Raw genomic sequence first — 18,878 nt, 5'->3', positions numbered from 1 at the left:
TATACAATTAGACGAACTGTATTACGTAATCCTCAGTGGTAGAGCATTCAGCTGTGGTGCTTGGGGTCCTTGCTTCGATCCCATCTCGCGGCAATTGAGGTTTGTGGTGGACAAATACCATGTGTGTGTGTGTGTTTTCTCGTTTCCTCCCACTTTCTTCATTCCATCATTTCATTCATTTCTCATCATCACTTCTCCTTTGGCCTTGCTGGCATAACAGTGGGATTTAAAACTTAAAGATTTTGTATAACGTAGTTTTCTTATGCCTACATACATGAGCTTATAAGAAACAAGTTATTGCTCTATTCTATCCATGTATTTAAGAATTTTGTAAAATCCTGTAGTATTTATATATAATGTTACATAATTGCTTAACCACTAATTCGAGAACGAATGTTTTTAACACACAAAGTGTACTGGTAGTTAATGTGATGTTCGAATAAAATAAAAGTTGTATTCTTTTATTGTTTATATTTCAAAACAATGCTTTCTCCTTCTTCTGGGCTTCGATTTTATGAAATTCTCCATGACCCAGAAGAAGGAAAATGTGTGTTTTATTTCGAAATACTGTATATAAGATAGTAAAATAAATTCACTTTTTACTTTACCGGAGCATCACAATAGGTATTCAGTAATTTTTGGATTATTCCTATTGACTAATATTTCTCAGTCATGATTAATTCAATCATAACAGAAATCTAACTGTTGTATCCATGAGTTATTGTACCTTGACAGCTCTATACTACAGAGTGCCCCACAAAAAAAGCAGGAAATTTATTGTAGATTCTGTAATATGCGGTGGGCACACATATTTTGATTTATATTTTACTGGCAGTCACTTGAATGTTCATAATCAATGCAAGTGCTCAAAATGATTCCCTTTGGCTTCCACACAGCGGCGTAGACGTTGTAACCAATTTCCGGTGGCATTCTGGATAGTTTGAAGTGTAACGTTGTTCCAGGCGTCTGTCAGTACAGCTTTCAGGCCATCAATGTTTGTGATGTCTCTCCTGTGTTCTTAAACCTTCTGTAGCAGTATACCCCAAATGCAATAATCAATCACGTTGAGATCTGGACTTTTAGACGACCAGTCGTTAGGTTCGATGAAGTCAGGAGTATTAATTCTTATCCATGTCACAGTATCGATTGCTGTATGGGCCTTCGCACCGTCTTGTTGCCATGTCCATTCGTGATCACCCAACATTCGTGATGACATTAACTGTGTTAATGTCTTGGAACATCTGGGTGTACATACGTAATATACACAATGGAATGGCACAAAACTATACAACTGTACATAACACACATTATTGCACATACAATCGCTCTTATTGTAGAAAATCCAAATTTCCTGCTTTTTGTGGGGCACGCTGTATTTTGAACAAGAGTAGATGAATATCTACTATGGTTTCCTGAATGATTAATAAATCTAAAAGCTGAATCTATCACTTTTTATCTGATCATTAATCGTATCAACGACAATATTTTATCTTAAAACAGAAATTTTAAGTTACCTGGTTGTCCCGGTTGTCCTGGGCCTCCTGGGTAGCCTGTGACAGAAAACATAAAAAATTGTATTAGTAAAAATTCAAAATACAAGACACATACCAATTTTATAGCCTGTTTAACTCATTATTTAATGTCAAGAATTTGCTTATTGCTGAAGCGAGGGTTTGCGAAACTTCTTCTATTCCACTTAATTGGCATTTGTCTATCTGGTATATTCCACAGTAATTCTCGTGAGACTTATCCAATTTTGATGAAACTTAATATGGGCCTTCCTTACACTTGTAGAAATTACCCTATTGTTTTGGGTTATTAACCATCAAGTATAAGGGGTGTAAAAGCAAGTAAGATCAATCCCAGGTTACAAGTTCGCACATGTGCAAGCAAAGAAATTTTCCAATATAAACCACGTAAAATATTTCGATTTTGATTTTTAAAAAAATAGTGTATACTTTGTTTATGACATTGTAAATATTCCCTAACTTGAGTTAAAATTTGCCAAGAATAAAAGTGGGAATTCACCTCCCCCCTCCAATTTCAAAAATACGTTCAACGATAATTTTTGTTCAAAAGTGTTGAATTTTGGTGTAATATGTCGTACATTTCCTCTGACGCATTCCCATTGTCCTCTGTGCAGGAAGTTAAAATTAGTAAAGAATAAAATAGTAGATCTTTCCTCCCATCTCCTCCCCTGATTTCTTTTAAAGTTTAACGATAAATTTTCTAGAAGTCGTTTGGTTTTGATAAAGTATATTGTACCTTGTCTTTCTTTGATCCTTTTCTGTAATCCTCAGTGTTTTGGATTAAAATTAGTCAAGAATAAATTGTCAATTCACTCGTCTCATCGGGTATGGACTACCTCCACCCCGTTCCAATTTATAAAATATTTTTCTCGATAATTTCCGTTACGACAGTTCGAAGGCTTGCCAATCATTTAACTTACTCGAAGCTGAAGTCAGTAAAGAATAACGTAGTGGTACTACTCCCCACCCCCGATTCTTTTAGAGCTTAACTATAACTTATATAAAACTCATTAGGTTTTAATACAATATTTTGTATATTTTCGTTGATTCTTTTCCGTAATCCCTTGTGCTTGGGATTAAAATCAGCCAAGAATGAACAGTGAATTTAGTCGCGTAATATTATAGGGATTGCTCTTCCCCGCCTTCTTCAAATTAAAAAAAAAAAAAATGTCGAAGATATCTTTCGCAAATATGAGATTTTTTTTTTTTTTAAATATGGCGTATACGTTTAGAGACTTCACAATCATTCCCACTACTTGTATTTGTAATCAATAGAGAATTAGATTATAAACTTCTCTCTTACGCTTATAAAACTCGTTTTATGATAAACTATATTATGAATAAGTTATATTTATGTAGGGTCTTTAATTAATATTAAATTATGATATTTTGACCAACATATCATGAAACTAAATAAACGGAACGCAAAGCCTAGAGGCGTGATAATGGTACAGTTAGCCATTCAATTACAAAGTGGCGAAATCTATATGGGTTATAGTCCGTGGTAAAGTCTATACGGGTTTTATTCTGTGAAATGATAGTTTCGTATTGGATAAAATACAAGTTGTATATCTGTTATTTTTACTTATTGTGATGTTTTGTGATAGTGTGTTGACTAACATATGGGGCGTTCACAGCACAAAAAAATCAAATCCAATTATTAAAGCTGTGAGGAAAACAGATGTAAACTTTGTACGGTGTGTCACTGTATTTTACGTTAAGAGTTATTTACAATAACTAGACATGAACCTTTTAAACCTTGAAGAAGATTCAGATAGAGATCTAAATAGACGAAAGTATCCTAAACACTTAGAAGAAGTAGAAACATGCATTAACTTACCTGGTCCACCTGGACCTGGATAACCTCCTGGTCCGCCTGGTCCTCCTATTAAGTAAAAGAAAAGAAAACGAATTAAATATCTGCAAAATTTAAGGAAAACTTCATTTACACTCAAATTGTTGTTTCTACACTAATATATTACAAAATTCTGTAAAGACAACCAATTACTCAATTACTAGAGCTCAGATAATACAGCAGAAACAGTAGTGAACTTGAGTAATAAGAGGTTTCACTGACGTTTCAGACAGAGAAAGTAAGAACTAGGAAGAAAGGAATATTAAAGATAAGATTGGCTGCTAGGAATGGAACATGGCACCGATTTTACCCACTACTTTCTCTTTCTCTCTAATGAAGCATAAGCGAAAAAGCTTGCAATTTTTTTTTATTTTTGTCTGTGTTTATGTTTTGAAATTTCTGTCTTATTTCTAGTATATATATATTTCATACGTTGTGTGAGATTCTATTGTTACTATCACAAACACGAAAAGGTAGTATTGTAGTAGTACACCAAATTTTAAAACCCCGAAATTATTGTAAATATTTAAACTTTTGTAAAAATCTATGTAAAAAATTCAAGGCTGGCTTGAGTACAAAATATTAACAGTCTGAATTAAATTAATTAAGTCAGGGTTGTTTCCAGGACCTAGTTCGCTTTATTGAAATCAGCCCAAAACTTATTTTGTTCTATCACACATACCGATGGAACTTCCAGACAAGGGAATATGAAAGGCATGTGGAAAGCATTTCGCTGTTTTATATAAAAGGACCATCTACGTTCACTCAAGAAACACTTCAACTCTATACTTCAGTTCTAGACTTACGATTCGCCTAGAAGTCACATAAGTTACAGATGAGGCGGAGCCTACACTGTTTTACTTCAGCTACCACAAGGATCACAATGTAAGTGCTTTTTCATATTGATCTTTTCTGATAGTTTCAGATTCCTTGCTTCGTATCTCAAGCACAGCCATTATAAGAGCAAGTCATGAAATTAAAATCTCTTTATGACTCAATTATCAGTTTCATATTTTCTTCAATTCATGTTTGTCTCTATCTCTCGCAATATTCTGTCAGAAATCAATCTAAGATTTAGACAGACGGAGAACCTACAATCATGGGTTCGATTCTCAGTTTGTGCCCCAATATTAAGTAATCTTCAGTATATGTGTACATGTTCATTTAATTCAAACTGCATATTATAGACTCACGAAAAAAGAATAAAAGAATCAAATAAATTATAACGTGGTTATAAGATTAAAATTTACTGGAGATTATACTTTAGTCAACTTTCTAGTTTCCTTAACTGTATGTTGACAGGGATATAAATGAACTAAACGCATGTGGTAAACATACCTGGTCCTCCTGAACCTGGGTAACCAGGACCTCCTGGTTGTCCTAGAAGTATAAGAAATAATAATAACAGTTTTTTTCTTCGTTTCTTACAACAATACAAAACAATACGAAAGTTACAATAATATAAAGCAATGCCAAATTTGGTATATCTTATACATAGTTTAGTTTTTAAGTGAAATATCTTTGTAGTTATATACAAATCTAATTTGAATTTCATTTTGACATATTTTCACATTACTTTCTTTTAGTTCTCATTTTTCTTTATTCTAAATATCAAGGCGCCTCAGTTTTGTCAGTCATGATCCTAACAGTTCACAGTCAAGCTGTCGCTAGCTGCGCGACTCTTTGCATGGTTCCAAGATATGTCACTAGCGTGCAGATAATTTCTACACGAGCTGGAATTTTGGAGGGAAACGACTATTTTTATCTAAGTATAATTCTATTCTGTGAACAATGATGCAAAACCATAGAAAAGTTCAATCACTAGATTTTCTGAGCTAAAATTACCATCATCTACTTAGAAAGATATTCCACTTCTCTAGATACTTTTATTATTTCTATTTTTTTCCACATTCTTCCAGCACACATGAAAAAAGGGAAAATTAAAAACGTTTAATCACTGGAATATGCTTTTTTTTAGATTCTAAAATGTTGTGTAAAAATGAATAAAACCCAGGAATATAAAATATATTAAAAAGCAAAAAGTTTATAGAATAGAAACTATTTTGATTTATGACATATAAGCTTCTTTATCACAAATCCCATGATGGAGCTAAGAACTGTGAGATGACCTTTTTTTAGTTGAATGATGTGAGATCAGCTCTTATTTTCATTACTTATGGATTTCTAGACTGAAATTAGGTGTTTTTAAGTTCAACTTTTGATCGTCTTATGATGCTGAATCAACATTGAAAATTCTGTATCTTTACTAAAAATCTGTCCCAAATCAACGAGTACTGACCATTTGTACACACAGTGATATTGTAACAAATAGCAATATTACATTTTGAATCTAATACAGTATATAGTGTAAAATGACGAACAATAAGCATTTGGATATATGAGACCACTTTGTGACGCATTGCTATATTAAATTTTCTATTGAATACAGAATATAGTGAAAACCAACGAGCATTAACCATTCGGATATCTGACAGCACTTTGTGACATATTGTTATATTCAATTTTCTATCCAATACAGCATATAATGCAAAACGACGAGCATTAACCAGTTATATTAATGACAACACTTCATGACTTGGAATATTTTTCTATCCAATATAATATACAGTGAACGAGCCGGCTTTTAACTTTTAATCTTTATTATTGATTTTGTAATTAATAGTTTTAATTTTCTCTATTATAGATTTACGAAAGTATATAATACTTTTATTTGAAATATCTCAACGTTTTAATGTGAAAATTATGAAAAATATAGACAATATATAATCATAATCTGATGATATATAATTAAAATAATGTAGATTAATAGCAGTAAATCTGGCGGCTCCAGATATTACGAGATTCAGTAACAAAATATAATATCTCATTGTAGACTTGGATTTCGTCCGTATTCCATAAGGACGAAATGTTTCGATTTTTAAAAATAAATACATAAAAGATTTCTTATACTTTTATTTTATGCCATCTAACATTATTTTTTTTTTTAATTTTGAGAATTGATAAATTAGACTTTCACGTTGAATATTCATTCTGGTCGATTTATACTATACAAAAATATTTCGATACAATGTCGTACTAATTAAAACTTCGTTTCAGTGAGTTTCTATGTAAAGTTAGAATAACGACTTCTTGTTGAATATGAGTAATACATCATGATTACTTTTTCTTTTAAATATACCTAAATTAATGCAATGCATAATTACTCCACATGCATTTAACATAACTGAAATAAGGAATTGGCATTAAAATAAATAAATCAAATTATAAACATAATTCGTGAAGTATTTCTATGTAATTTTGGCAAACTTACGTATGCTTAGTTTAAAAATCCTTTTCACCAAGAGGAAAGAAGTGTTTATAACAATAGAATAGTGAATGCATATATTTGTATATATGTAATGTAAAATGAAAATGAAATGAAATCTTTACTTTCCACGCTTATGCCGGATAGGCTGAAGGAGACGGTAATGATGAGAAATGAATGAAATGATGAAATAAAGAAAGGGGAGGAAACGGGAGAACTCTGAGAAAACCCACGCACACGGTGTTTGTTTACCACAAAGTTCACTTGGCGAGCGCTGGGATTGAACAAATGACCCCATGCACCAGAGGTGAACGCTTTACCACTGAGCCACCGCAGCTCATATATATATATATAATGTATTTATAATAATGTACAAGGAACATACTGTATGTATATATTTAAAAAAGTAAACAAACTTTATATCATGATATATAAAGTTTATATTTGAAAATTATGATCTAATATAAAATATTTGATTTATATGGAGGAATAAAATTTATTGTGTAAAATTAAATTATTAGCTGAATGCTTATACAGCAGATTTCTCCAAGATTCGATTCCCAACGAGGATTTTGTCTCTATTACGCTAAAGAGATACTCCTGGGTCAATAAAACTTGTTAATTGGCAAAATGTAAAAATGTAAAAAACCAAAAGAACTTTATAATGAATTTTCTTCGGTAGAGAATTCCAGATATTTACACTGACTGTTCAATAGAAGAAAGTTTTATGGAAACAGAGGATTATTGCAAGTGTTACGTGCATCACGAGACATTTAAGGAACATTGGATAGGCAACATGTGCAATGTACATATTATGTAAATTTATATCAGCTCTTCATTAAACTAAGATATTGTTAGACACATATTCTTTTAAGATTCGCTTGGGTCTCATTTACTGGAAACGAGCATAAACATTTACTGAAGAAACAAAAATTATCTTTCAAAAATAACTAGTTTCTGTGAATATATTCTTTAATCATACAAAATATTCAACTGATGAAAATTTTAATTGAACTGAGAGACATCTTTTGTATTCTGTGAGATGTAAATGTAATACTGTATTTTATCTACAGACTGCAAAAACTGTTCAGAGAGAATAAACACTCTACTACGCGACAAAAAAGACTGTAAGGACAATGGTGAAAAGCAATCAATTCATAATTGCTTATGTTTGCGGAACGTTTGAATACACAAATACACAAATACCTATCATAATGTATTACAATTAAGCGTGACATCTATAAATAGCAAAACGTAAAAATATGCATTCTTATAATCTTAAGTAAAAAAAACACAAATATGTATTCTCGACAAACAAAAGAGCAATATGTATATTAACTGGTGGAATAAATATAAATAAACGGAAATACAAGAAACACTTCGGGAATAAAGGAGTTGCCTTGTCTACACTGAGGCATTGTCACTGTTATCCTTTGGATTTTAACAAATTAAGTAACACAAGGATAACATAAAAGAATAAAGGGCCTTTCTTTAGCGATGGGGGGCCGGTTTTTTCACCTACCTTTTTGTTTGCGATTTCCTACTCACATTCGTCGTTTTAGTACTCAATACGTTAAATTAGGCTAGGGTAGGTTAGGTTTGATCTACTTTTTGGCGATTTCCTACCCCCATTTGGTCGTTTTTTGGTTCAATACGTTAAATTAGGTTAGATTTGGTTTCACCTACTTTTTTGCGATTTCCTACTCACATTCGGTCGTTTTATGGGTCAATACATTAAATTAGGTTAGGTTAGGTTAGGGTAGTATAAGTTAGGTTAGGTTTTATACACAAGAGCCCGCTATAACTGCTTTCACTTTCATATGTTTACACTTCGGTAATTTAGCGCTAAATTAGTTTAAATTTTCATCACACTTTACTCAAACATCAATTGGACGGTGTTATGCATCAATTGACCAAGCGCCAAATCATGGTTCTGAGATATTGAAGGAAACATAAACGTGTTATTATTACGATTCAGTTCTTGGCGCTTGGTCGAATAGCTTTTCCTGAACGTTTAAACAAATAGTAGGGTTTTAAACATTTTTTAAAACATTATTTACATTGTCTCCTACTCACTGATTTAAAAATCCCGAGAATCAAAAAATGGCGCTTGGTCAATTGATGCACAACACTGTCTAATTGGCAGTCAACACTATCAACTCACCTCCCCTGCAAATCATCTGGTTTTGGCTAGTTTTCACCCCCCCCCCCCATTTCTAAACTGTTACCGAATAAAGATACAGAAGACATAAATAGGAAAGAATGAACTTGTTCAACATACTCTTCACTTCTAGTACTTTTAATCTCATTTTTAAATCGTTTAATTTAACGCTCTTTTAACTCTGATAAAGTACGAAGGACTGAATAAAATAGTAAACAAACTAAACAATATCATGAACTTAAGTGTGAACAACTTTTATTATAAGTAATATTGTTTCGCTGTATTCAATATAAACAAACTAAAATAAACGTGTTAAATTACCTGGTGATCCTGGACTTTCTGGTTGTCCTATAAAAAGTTTTAAAATTTATTTTATCAGAACACTTTTACAAAAACTAAATTTGATTTTTCATGTTACAGTTATTGATACACAGAAAGGTAAAATATTCAAATTGTGAAATTACTTCTCATTTGCTCTACGTTAAATATATTTAGAGATAAAGATTTTGCGATGTCCTGTGTCGAAGAAATAAACGTTACCTCTGAAAATAGTGACTGGAAAATTAGTGAAATAAGTTTTTTTTTTTTTTTTTTCAATTTGAGACTTCATGTTCAAAAAGTAAAACAACAATGAAATTTGTCACTTAATAGTCTATTTACAAATTCGTCTTCAATTTTATTAGCTGAAAATATACTGTTGAAAAAATACGTTTTCGTTTGAGTCAGTGATTCAAAGAAACTAATAATTTCTTTTGAAATATCCATTATCCCTATTACTTTTACACTAAAAAGGAAAAGTTTTTCCATGCATTTGTACATCACATTAATAGCTTATTCGGAATAGAATGAAAGTTCGTTTGTAACTCAGTAAGGAAGTAATGAATTGTTACCAAATATCTCATACAATCTGAGCTTCTGTCATAGAAAAGTAAAACTGCTTTGGAATATCCACTTTACTTGAGTACGGAACTTAAATTTCAGCTAACTACCTTCCATAAATATTATTCTCAGTGTCTCACGCGAAAATTATTCTTACCACCCGAAACTTTTGTTAAGTATCCCATTTAAGGAAATTTGTCTTATCACCTTTCGTTAGAACAGTTCACTCTGACCATAAGTACTTCAAAACACAAACTACTAATTTTCATATTGGTATAATATCTACATTATAAATTTATCATATAGACTCATAAATATGCAGTAATGATAGGAAATATTTTTAAATGCTGTTTCTTGTTTGTTTTGATTTCTTGAAAGAAGTGTCTCATCATTTTAAAAGCAATCTTACCAGACTTTAATGGGAAACATATGCTAATCAGAACGCGCTTTAGTAGTAATATTCTAGACTAACTTTATTTACTTATCATATTATTTACAAGATAAACAAATCATTTCCTCACATTAGATTCTTGTATTGTGTTCAATTGATGTGTATCGAACGACAAAGTACAGATACCATCTAAAGTTTTGAATCGTTCTTATTTTTATAATCCTGTATACTATAAGAATTTAATATAGGCAACAAAACTCTTACAACAGTTAAATTGTATATAACATACATTATAAATTAATTATTGATTTTTGTTGCCCATATTTTAAACACTAAGACTAAATTGAAACAAGAGAAAACTTACGAAATATTTCATTCTATTAATTCTTAGGTGTATATATATGTACATTGATCATCAGTCATGATCCACTAATATAAAAGTATTTCTTTCGCTTATTTCCTCATAAAATTGATTCGATTCTTTCCTTGAATAGTTTGATTTTACTACTACTTTCCTTCTAAAATCATAAGATTTTCCATTAACAAGTTAGAAGTTATTTCTCCTATGTTGCTTCTTTCCTCGTTTATTGGAAACTTGAAATTGAAATCTTCAAATAACTTGTCAGAATATCTTTGTTCTCTGAGTTCTTTCCCTACCCTGTAATTTGGGGATACTTACTTCAACTTTGGCTTCTTTCCTTGTTCATGGCAATATTGATAACAAGAAACAAAACTCAAACTACTAAAAAATTTTGTAAGGTAAAATCAAAGTATAGACTGAAATAGCACAAATATAATTATAGTGCGTGATCATTATTTTTACTCACCTGGACTACCTGGTCCGCCTGGACCACTGGGTCCTCCTGGTCCACCTGGGCCACTGGGTCCTCCTGGGCCTCCTGGGCCACTGGGGCCTCCTGGTCCTCCTGGGCCACTGGGGCCTCCTGGGCCTCCTGGTCCACCTGGCCCTCCTAAAATAAAATCAGATTGAAACTTTAGTTGCTAAATTTAATTAATTAGTAATGACTTAGGAATAAAATAACTAAGTGATGAATAGGATAAACTGATGAACTATCTAACACATGTCGGAAACATTTCAACTACTATACTCTACGGATCATCAATTAAAATGAAATTTTCTAATAAATATTATTCAGAAGTTATTCCTGGCTCTGTTTCTTCATTTTCACATATATACTTTATCCATGGAAACAACAACATTCAAACATCACAGCCAATATTGCTGACAGTAACAAACGACCAAAATTCGATGTCTAGTGTTATCACTTCACTTCCTTACCTAATACTATTAGGTGCTTTAATTCTCGCTATTTTTATCAACGAAAGGTCATGTTTATTTCAAAAGAACAGTATATTTTATTGAAAGAATTTTCGTTTGGAAGCTACAACCTTTTCCAACTATCAAGGTAATATGAATTCCACGATTGAAAAAAAGAAAAAAATATTTACTTTTTTTTCAGGTGATCCACCTATCGAGACATCTTTTGATATGAAAGAGGGTGATCCCTCCAAGAAGTACTTAGCATTGTTTTTAAAAAAAAATTAAAATAATTTGAATTGAAGATGTTATTTCAATTTCTTTATCATGTTTATCACCAATATCACAAAAAGCGCATTTCTAAAAGTACACAAAGGTACACGCTTTATTCAATACATTTAAATAGATAGAAGGGAAACGAATTTTGCAGTATATGAAAAGTCGGATTCTAAAGTTTTTAATGTATATATAAGGCATGTCCAACTGAAAGTGAGAATGAGGTTGTAGCTCCGTTATTTCCAGTTGTATAAGTTTGCGATTTCCCTGGTAAATTGCAGTGTATCTCAGGAGACATTTGACATACAGTGGATAGGGTCTGTGTGTTGTTGACTTCAACAGAAGCGAGATAACAGGTAATGAACGTGCCATGGATTCCTCCAGACAAGCTTAGCGTGCAGTAATCCAATTTTTGTCGGCAGAAGGTATTAGTGGAACTGAAATTTAAAAACATCGCAGAGGTGGGTTGTTGTCAAAAGGAGTTATTCTGTTGCAGGATAATGCCCACCCTCATGTGGCACAAACATACAAAGATCTCTTGCAGCACTTCGGATTGGAAGTTCTCCAGCAACCCCCACTACAGCCTGACTTGTCGCCCGGCTATGTGCATGCGTTCAGGCCACTGAAAAAAGCACTGATGGGACACCAGTTTACGAACAACGATGAGGTCCGAGAAACAGTTGAAGAAACACCTGTCTCAACCATCTAGATGATTACGTATAGACAGTATTGTTACACAGATCTTGCCCCCTATGTAACACTTTTCAATTTATAATATACCTATGTATTAAAACTAATTAAACCTTTGCTTAAATATATCAGTCCCACTTTCATTTGGGCATGCATGATATATATATATATATATATATATATATATATATATATATTTAAAAATGTAGAGAATCTTAAGAAATGATTTGTTTCTCATATAGATGATAAACATCATAGACAAAATTGAAATAATTATTTAAATACGAAATATTTAAACTTCAATTTATTTATTTTTTATTTATTTATTTTTTGATTGTTTTCCAAGCTAAAGCTAGGAACTTCTTAGAGGATCATTCTTTTTTAGAAAAGATTACTATGGAACGAGGTGAAGCAAAGAATAAAAGGATATACTTAAAAAAAAGATGACCAGAAGTTTGATTTGAGATGGCATAATAGAAATTTAAGAATTAATTTAAGCTGTTTGTGTATTTGTCATATTTTCGTAAATGCAGATCTTTAAATAGTTTTTTTTTTCATTGCAATGATTTAGCGCGCGCAGATTGATGTGTAAAATTTCACTTACTAAAAATTTTACAAAAAGAATATGAGCTTTAAAATTACTGTTCTATAAACCGTTTTATAGCTTACAAATTTATACGTACACACTAAGAGTATGAAGTTAATTAGCATCATACATAAACATATAAGCTATATTTCTTCATTTAATTGAAATTGTTAACAACTTACTCTCATGTCTTTTCCCAATTAACTTTGCTTGTTTGTATTAAAATTCACTATCCGAGAAGTAAATAGCACAATAAGTTAAAAAAAAATATATATTGTTTCATCAACGAAGCACATTGTAAAAGAAAATATATGAAAAATCTTCGCGTTTATTAATTGCTAATCTTACCTTCACCATCTGTTCCTGGTTCACCTGGTTGTTCTGTTCAAGAAAAAAGATCAAGAATAACAAATAGTTTCCTAGCGATATCATTACTCAAATATTTTACTTTTTTTTAATTACTAAAAGTTCTTCTTTTAAGCTTTAGTTACTTACTTTCAGACAGTAAATTTATCAACAAAATCATAACATTCATAAGGGATTTTATTTTAACTAAGTTTTCTAGAATTTTCTTTCTTTCTTTTTATTTTAATTTGTGTATTTATTTATCTTTTTTAAATTGAAGCTCTGTACTTAAAATTATAACCTACACAAGAAGACATGGTGGTTCAGTGCTAGAACATTCATATCTAGCCTGATCTCAGGTCATGTGCGTTTGTGGTGAACAACATCGTGCTTGTAGATTTTCTTTGGATTTTCCCGTTTCCTTCCACATTTTCATTCCACCAATTATTTCATAATTATTCAGTATCATTAATCATCTACCTTATTTAGCCTAAAAAGCATAACGCATGAGATGTTGAATAACAGATTTTACTTCATTTTTTTTATTTGTAAAAGTCACTTTTTTTTTTTATAATCACTCAAAACTGAAGCTCTATACTACAATCTAAAGCCTTTCTTATTTCTCTTTCTTGTACAGCTATATCTGAATGCTTAATGCTTATCCCGTTTCGTTTTCCGCAGCTTAGAAAGAAGTCTGTTGACAAGTATTTTAATATCCACTATAAATGTGAGCTGTTGTTTCTTAAAAGTAAGGATGTATATTTCTTTTAAAAGTTTTAAATTTAGGGAAGATATTTTGCTTCATGTTCTGGCAGCAAAAGTTTTATATTTTCCTCTTTTCACGAAAATAGCCTTATTCAACATACACAGAAAGGTGAATCTTCTGCTGAAGAAAGTATAATCTCATACTTTGTTTATATATATTTATATATATTCCTAGGTGTTTATTTGAAAAATCAAACTATAAAACAACTATGTGGATTTCTTTAAGAACATTTATGAAAAAAAAATAAATGATAAGTAGGAAGCTTTTTCGGCTGTCTAGAATAGGTATTATACAAGAAATAGCAAAGAATGAAAGTATAAAATACCTATTGATTAATTGCAGTTTTACTTCCCTGGCATAGCAATATGCTTGTAGATGCCGCGAGTTGAGTACTGTATGTTATTTGTGACAGTTGGCGGCTGGTAAGACGTGCATGCTGATCTGGTATCATTTCATTACAAGTTGAAACATGGCCCGAAGAAGGGATATAATCGATTGGCGAAAGTGCACATTGTCTTCGGACGTGAATATAGGCATAACCTGAGAGTGATTGCACAGCTCGTTGATATGTCCGAATCCACGATCAGTACTGCCCATGCAAAGTGGAGAACAGTCTGTCAGAAACCAATCTATTGACGATCTATTGACAATGGAAAATGATTATTGTTTCTTGTATACCTGCACTGAAACTGTTGTGTTCTTATTACTTATATATGAACACGTGTCTCAACACTCTGAACGGATCAAAATATAGAATATTTCAATTATTCCGTATTTGTTAAGTATCAGTTGATGCAGTAGAACCAAGAAAGAAAGAGAGAAAAATGTGGCTGGTGGACTGCAGAGATATATCCTATTCTCGAAGATCGATCTCTTGTTTTCTGTGTAGTTGGTGCATTGATTGAGCTAACAATGCCTGAACACAGATACTCGCACACAAAAAGAATCTCACGATTGGTTGCTTATTTGATAGTTTTACCATCCTATAAGTAGAAAATAGGATTTTATATCCTCCTCAATACAGCTAAATATAATTATAGTGCGTGATCATTATTTTTACTCACCTGGACCACCTGGGTATCCTGGCCCTCCTGGTCCACCTGGTCCGCCTGGACCACTGGGTCCTCCTGGTCCACCTGGGCCACTGGGTCCTCCTGGGCCTCCTGGGTACCCTGGACCTCCTGGTCCACCTGGTCCTCCTAAAATAAAATCAGATTGAAACTTTAGTTGCTAAATTTAATTAATTAGTAATGACTTAGAAATAAAATAACTAAGTGATGAATAGGATAAACTGAAGAAACTATCTAACACATATCGGGAACATTTCAACTACTATATTCTATGGATCTTCAATTAAAATGAAATTTTCTAATAAATATTATTTAGAAGTTATTCCTGGCTCCGTTTCTTTATTTTCACATCTATACTGTATCCATAGAAACACCAACATTCAAACAACATAGCCAATATCGCTGACAGTAACAAACGACCAAAACTCGATGTCTAGTGTTATCACTTCACTTCATTTCCTAATATTATTAGGTGCTTTAATTCTCGCTATTTTTAGCAACGAAAGGTCATGTTTATTTCAAAAGAACAGTATATTTTATTGAAAGAATTTTCGTTTGGAAGCTACAACCTTTTCTCACTATCAAGGTAACATGAATTTCACGATTTAAAAAAAGAAGAAAAAATATTTCATTTTTTTTTCAGGTGATTCACCTATCGAGACATCTTTTGATGTGAAAGAGGGTGATCCCTCTAAGAAGTACTTAGCATTGGGTTTTAAAAAAAACTGAAATTAAAATAATTTGAATTGAAGATGTTATTTCAATTTTTTTCATGTTTATCACCAATATCAGAAAAGTCGCATTTCCAAAGGTACACATAGGTACACGCTTTATTCAATATATTTAAATAGACAAAAGGGAAACGAATTTTGCAGTATATATCTAAAGTTATATATATATATATATATATATATATATATATATATATATATATATATATATATATATATATATGATTGTATCATGAGGTATGTCCTAGATGGTATAGTGTCGGGAAAGACAGGGAGGGGGCGAAGGAGACTACAATTAATGGATGATATAAAAACAGAAAGATCATACGCGAACACGGAGAAGTTAGCGGAGGACAGTGGAGCATGGAAGCTTCTCAGCTGCGGCAAGTGACCTGCTAATAAAGGCAGAATACCTATGATGATGACGATGATATATATATATATATATATATAAGGCATGCCCAACTAAAACTGAAAGTGAGACTAAGGCTGGAGCTCCGTTATTTCCAGTGGTATGGCTTTGCGATTTCCCTGGTAGATGGTAGTGTATGTTGGAAAAGATTTGACATACAGTGGAGAGGGTCTGTGTGTTGTTGACTTCAACAGAAGGGAGATAACAGGTAATGAACGTGCCATGGATTCCTCCAAACAAGCTCAGCGCGTAGCAATCCAATTTTTGTCGACAGAAGGTATTACTGGAACTGAAATTTAAAAAATCGCAGATGTGGGATGTTGTCAAAAGGGGTTATTCTGTTGCAAGATAATGCCCACCCTCATGTGGCACAAACATGCAAAGATCTCTTGCGGCACTTCGGATGGGAAGTTCTCCAGCAACTCCCACTACAGCCCTGATCTGTCGCCCGGCTATTTGCATGTGTTCGGGCCACTAAGAAAAGCACTGATGGGACGCCGGTTTACGGACAACGATGTGGTCCGAGAAACAGTTGAAGAAACACCTGTCTCAACCACCTAGGTGATTATGTATAGACAGTATTGTTACACAGATCTTGCCCCCTATGTAACACTTTTCAATTTATAATATACCTATGTATTAAAACTAATTAAACATTTGCTTAAATATATCAGTCCCACTTTCATTTGGGCATGCCTGATATATATATATATATATATATATATATATATATATATAAAGTATAGGAAAAGAACGTACCTTGTCTACTCTTTAAAATCAGTTTACTACACTACTTTCTCTAATATTTTCTATAGTTTAAATCTATAAATGAAACAATGTTATAATATGAACATTCTAAATGCTACAACGGTGTTCAGATTTGGTGTATATTGAAAGAATGTTCGGTTTCAAATTTTTAACTAGTTCTTTTCTGAAAAAAATGCTGATGTGAACAAAGCGTGATCTTCGTATGTATATAAAAAAATTGGCTCGGATATTTAAGATACTCCAAAATTAATTTCCCGTATATATATATATATATATATATATATATATATATATATATATATATATAAATGTAGACAATCTTAGAAAATGATTTTTTTCTCATATAGATGATAAACATGATAGACAAAATTGAAATAACTCTTTAAATTAATAACTATTTAACAAACTATTTAAATTATATAAGCTAAAGCTAGGAACTTCTTAGAGGATCATTCTCTTTCAAGAAAGATTACTATGGAACGAGGTGAAGCAAGGAATAAGAGGATATACTTAAAAAAAAGATGACCAGAGGTTTGATTTGAGATGGCATTGTAGAAATTTAAGAATTAATTTATCCTGTTTGTTTATTTGTCATATTTTCGTAAATCCAGATCTTTAAATAGTTTTTTTTATTGCAATGATTTAGCGCGCGCAGATTGATGTGTAAAATTTCACTTACTAAAAGATAAAAGTATATAAACTTTAAAATTACTATGTTCTATAAACTGTTTTCGTACACACTAAGAGTAAGAAGTTAATTAGTATCATACATAAACATATAAGCTATATTTCTTTATTTAATTGAAATTGTTAACAACTTACTCTCATGTCTTTTCCCAATTAACTTTTCTTGTTTGTATTAAAATTCACTACCCGAGAAGTAAATAGAACAATAAGATCAAGAAAAAAAATATTGTTTCATCGACGAAGCACATTGTAAAAGAAAATATATGAAAAATCTTCGCGATTATTAATTGCTAATCTTACCTTCACCATCTGTTCCTGGTTCATCTGGTTGTTCTGTTCAAGAAAAAGCATCAAGAATAACAAATAGTTTCCTAGCGATATCATTACTCAAATATTTTACTTTTTTTAATTACTAAAAGTTCTTCTTTTAAGCTTTAGTTACTTACTTTCAGACAGTAAATTTATCAACAAAATCGTAACATTCATAAGGAATTTTATTTTAACTAAGTTTTCTAGAATTCTCTCTCTTTCTTTTTATTTTAATTTGTGTATTTATTTATTTATTTTTAATTGAAGCTCTGTACTTAAAATTATAACCTACACAAGAAGACATGGTGGTTCATTGCTAGAACATTCATATCTAGCCTGATCTCAGGTCATGTGCGTTTGTGGTGAACAACATCGTGCTTGTAGATTTTCTTTGGATTTTCCCGTTTCCTTCCACATTTTCATTCCACCAATTATTTCATAATTATTCAGTATCATTAATCATCTACCTTATTTAACCTAAAAAACATAACGCATGAGATGTTGAAGAACAGATTTTACTTCATTTTTTTTTTATTTGTAAAAGTCACTTTTTTTTATAATCACTCAAAACTGAAGCTCTATACTACAATCTAAAGCCTTTCTTATTTCTCTTTCTTGTACAGCTATATCTGAATGCTTAATACTTATCCCGTTTCGTTTTCCGCAGCTTAGAAAGAAGTCTGTTGACAAGTATTTTAATATCCACTATAAATGTGAGCTGTTGTTTCATAAAAGTAAGGATGTATATTTCTTTTAAAAGTTTTAAATTTAGGGAAGATATTTTGCTTCATGTTCTGGCAGCAAAGGTTTTACAACATA

General features: G+C 31.7%; 1 protein-coding gene across 35 annotated transcripts in view; it reads right to left on the bottom strand.

Moving 5' to 3' along the window:
* The window catches only part of LOC145686531 (uncharacterized), a 316,530-nt gene that overhangs the window by 85,194 nt on the left and 212,458 nt on the right, over positions 1-18,878 (bottom strand). For 28 of the 35 annotated variants that reach the window (XM_081759929.1, XM_081759938.1, XM_081759945.1 and 25 more), the window contains 6 exons: positions 15,147-15,281; positions 10,968-11,111; positions 9,192-9,218; positions 4,723-4,764; positions 3,370-3,414; positions 1,515-1,550 (listed from right to left, as the gene is read on the bottom strand). In XM_081759929.1, the coding sequence (XP_081616055.1) occupies positions 1,515-1,550; positions 3,370-3,414; positions 4,723-4,764; positions 9,192-9,218; positions 10,968-11,111; positions 15,147-15,281 (429 nt within the window). The remainder of the gene's footprint in view (positions 1-1,514; positions 1,551-3,369; positions 3,415-4,722; positions 4,765-9,191; positions 9,219-10,967; positions 11,112-15,146; positions 15,282-18,878) is intronic. The other 7 variants (XM_081759932.1, XM_081759946.1, XM_081759941.1 and 4 more) reach the window with 6 other exon arrangements.

This window comes from Thermobia domestica, chromosome 5 (genome assembly GCF_964235325.1).
Source record: "Thermobia domestica chromosome 5, izTheDome1.hap1.1, whole genome shotgun sequence".
NCBI lineage: Eukaryota > Metazoa > Arthropoda > Insecta > Zygentoma > Lepismatidae > Thermobia > Thermobia domestica.
This window is presented reverse-complemented; position numbering and strand designations above follow the sequence as displayed.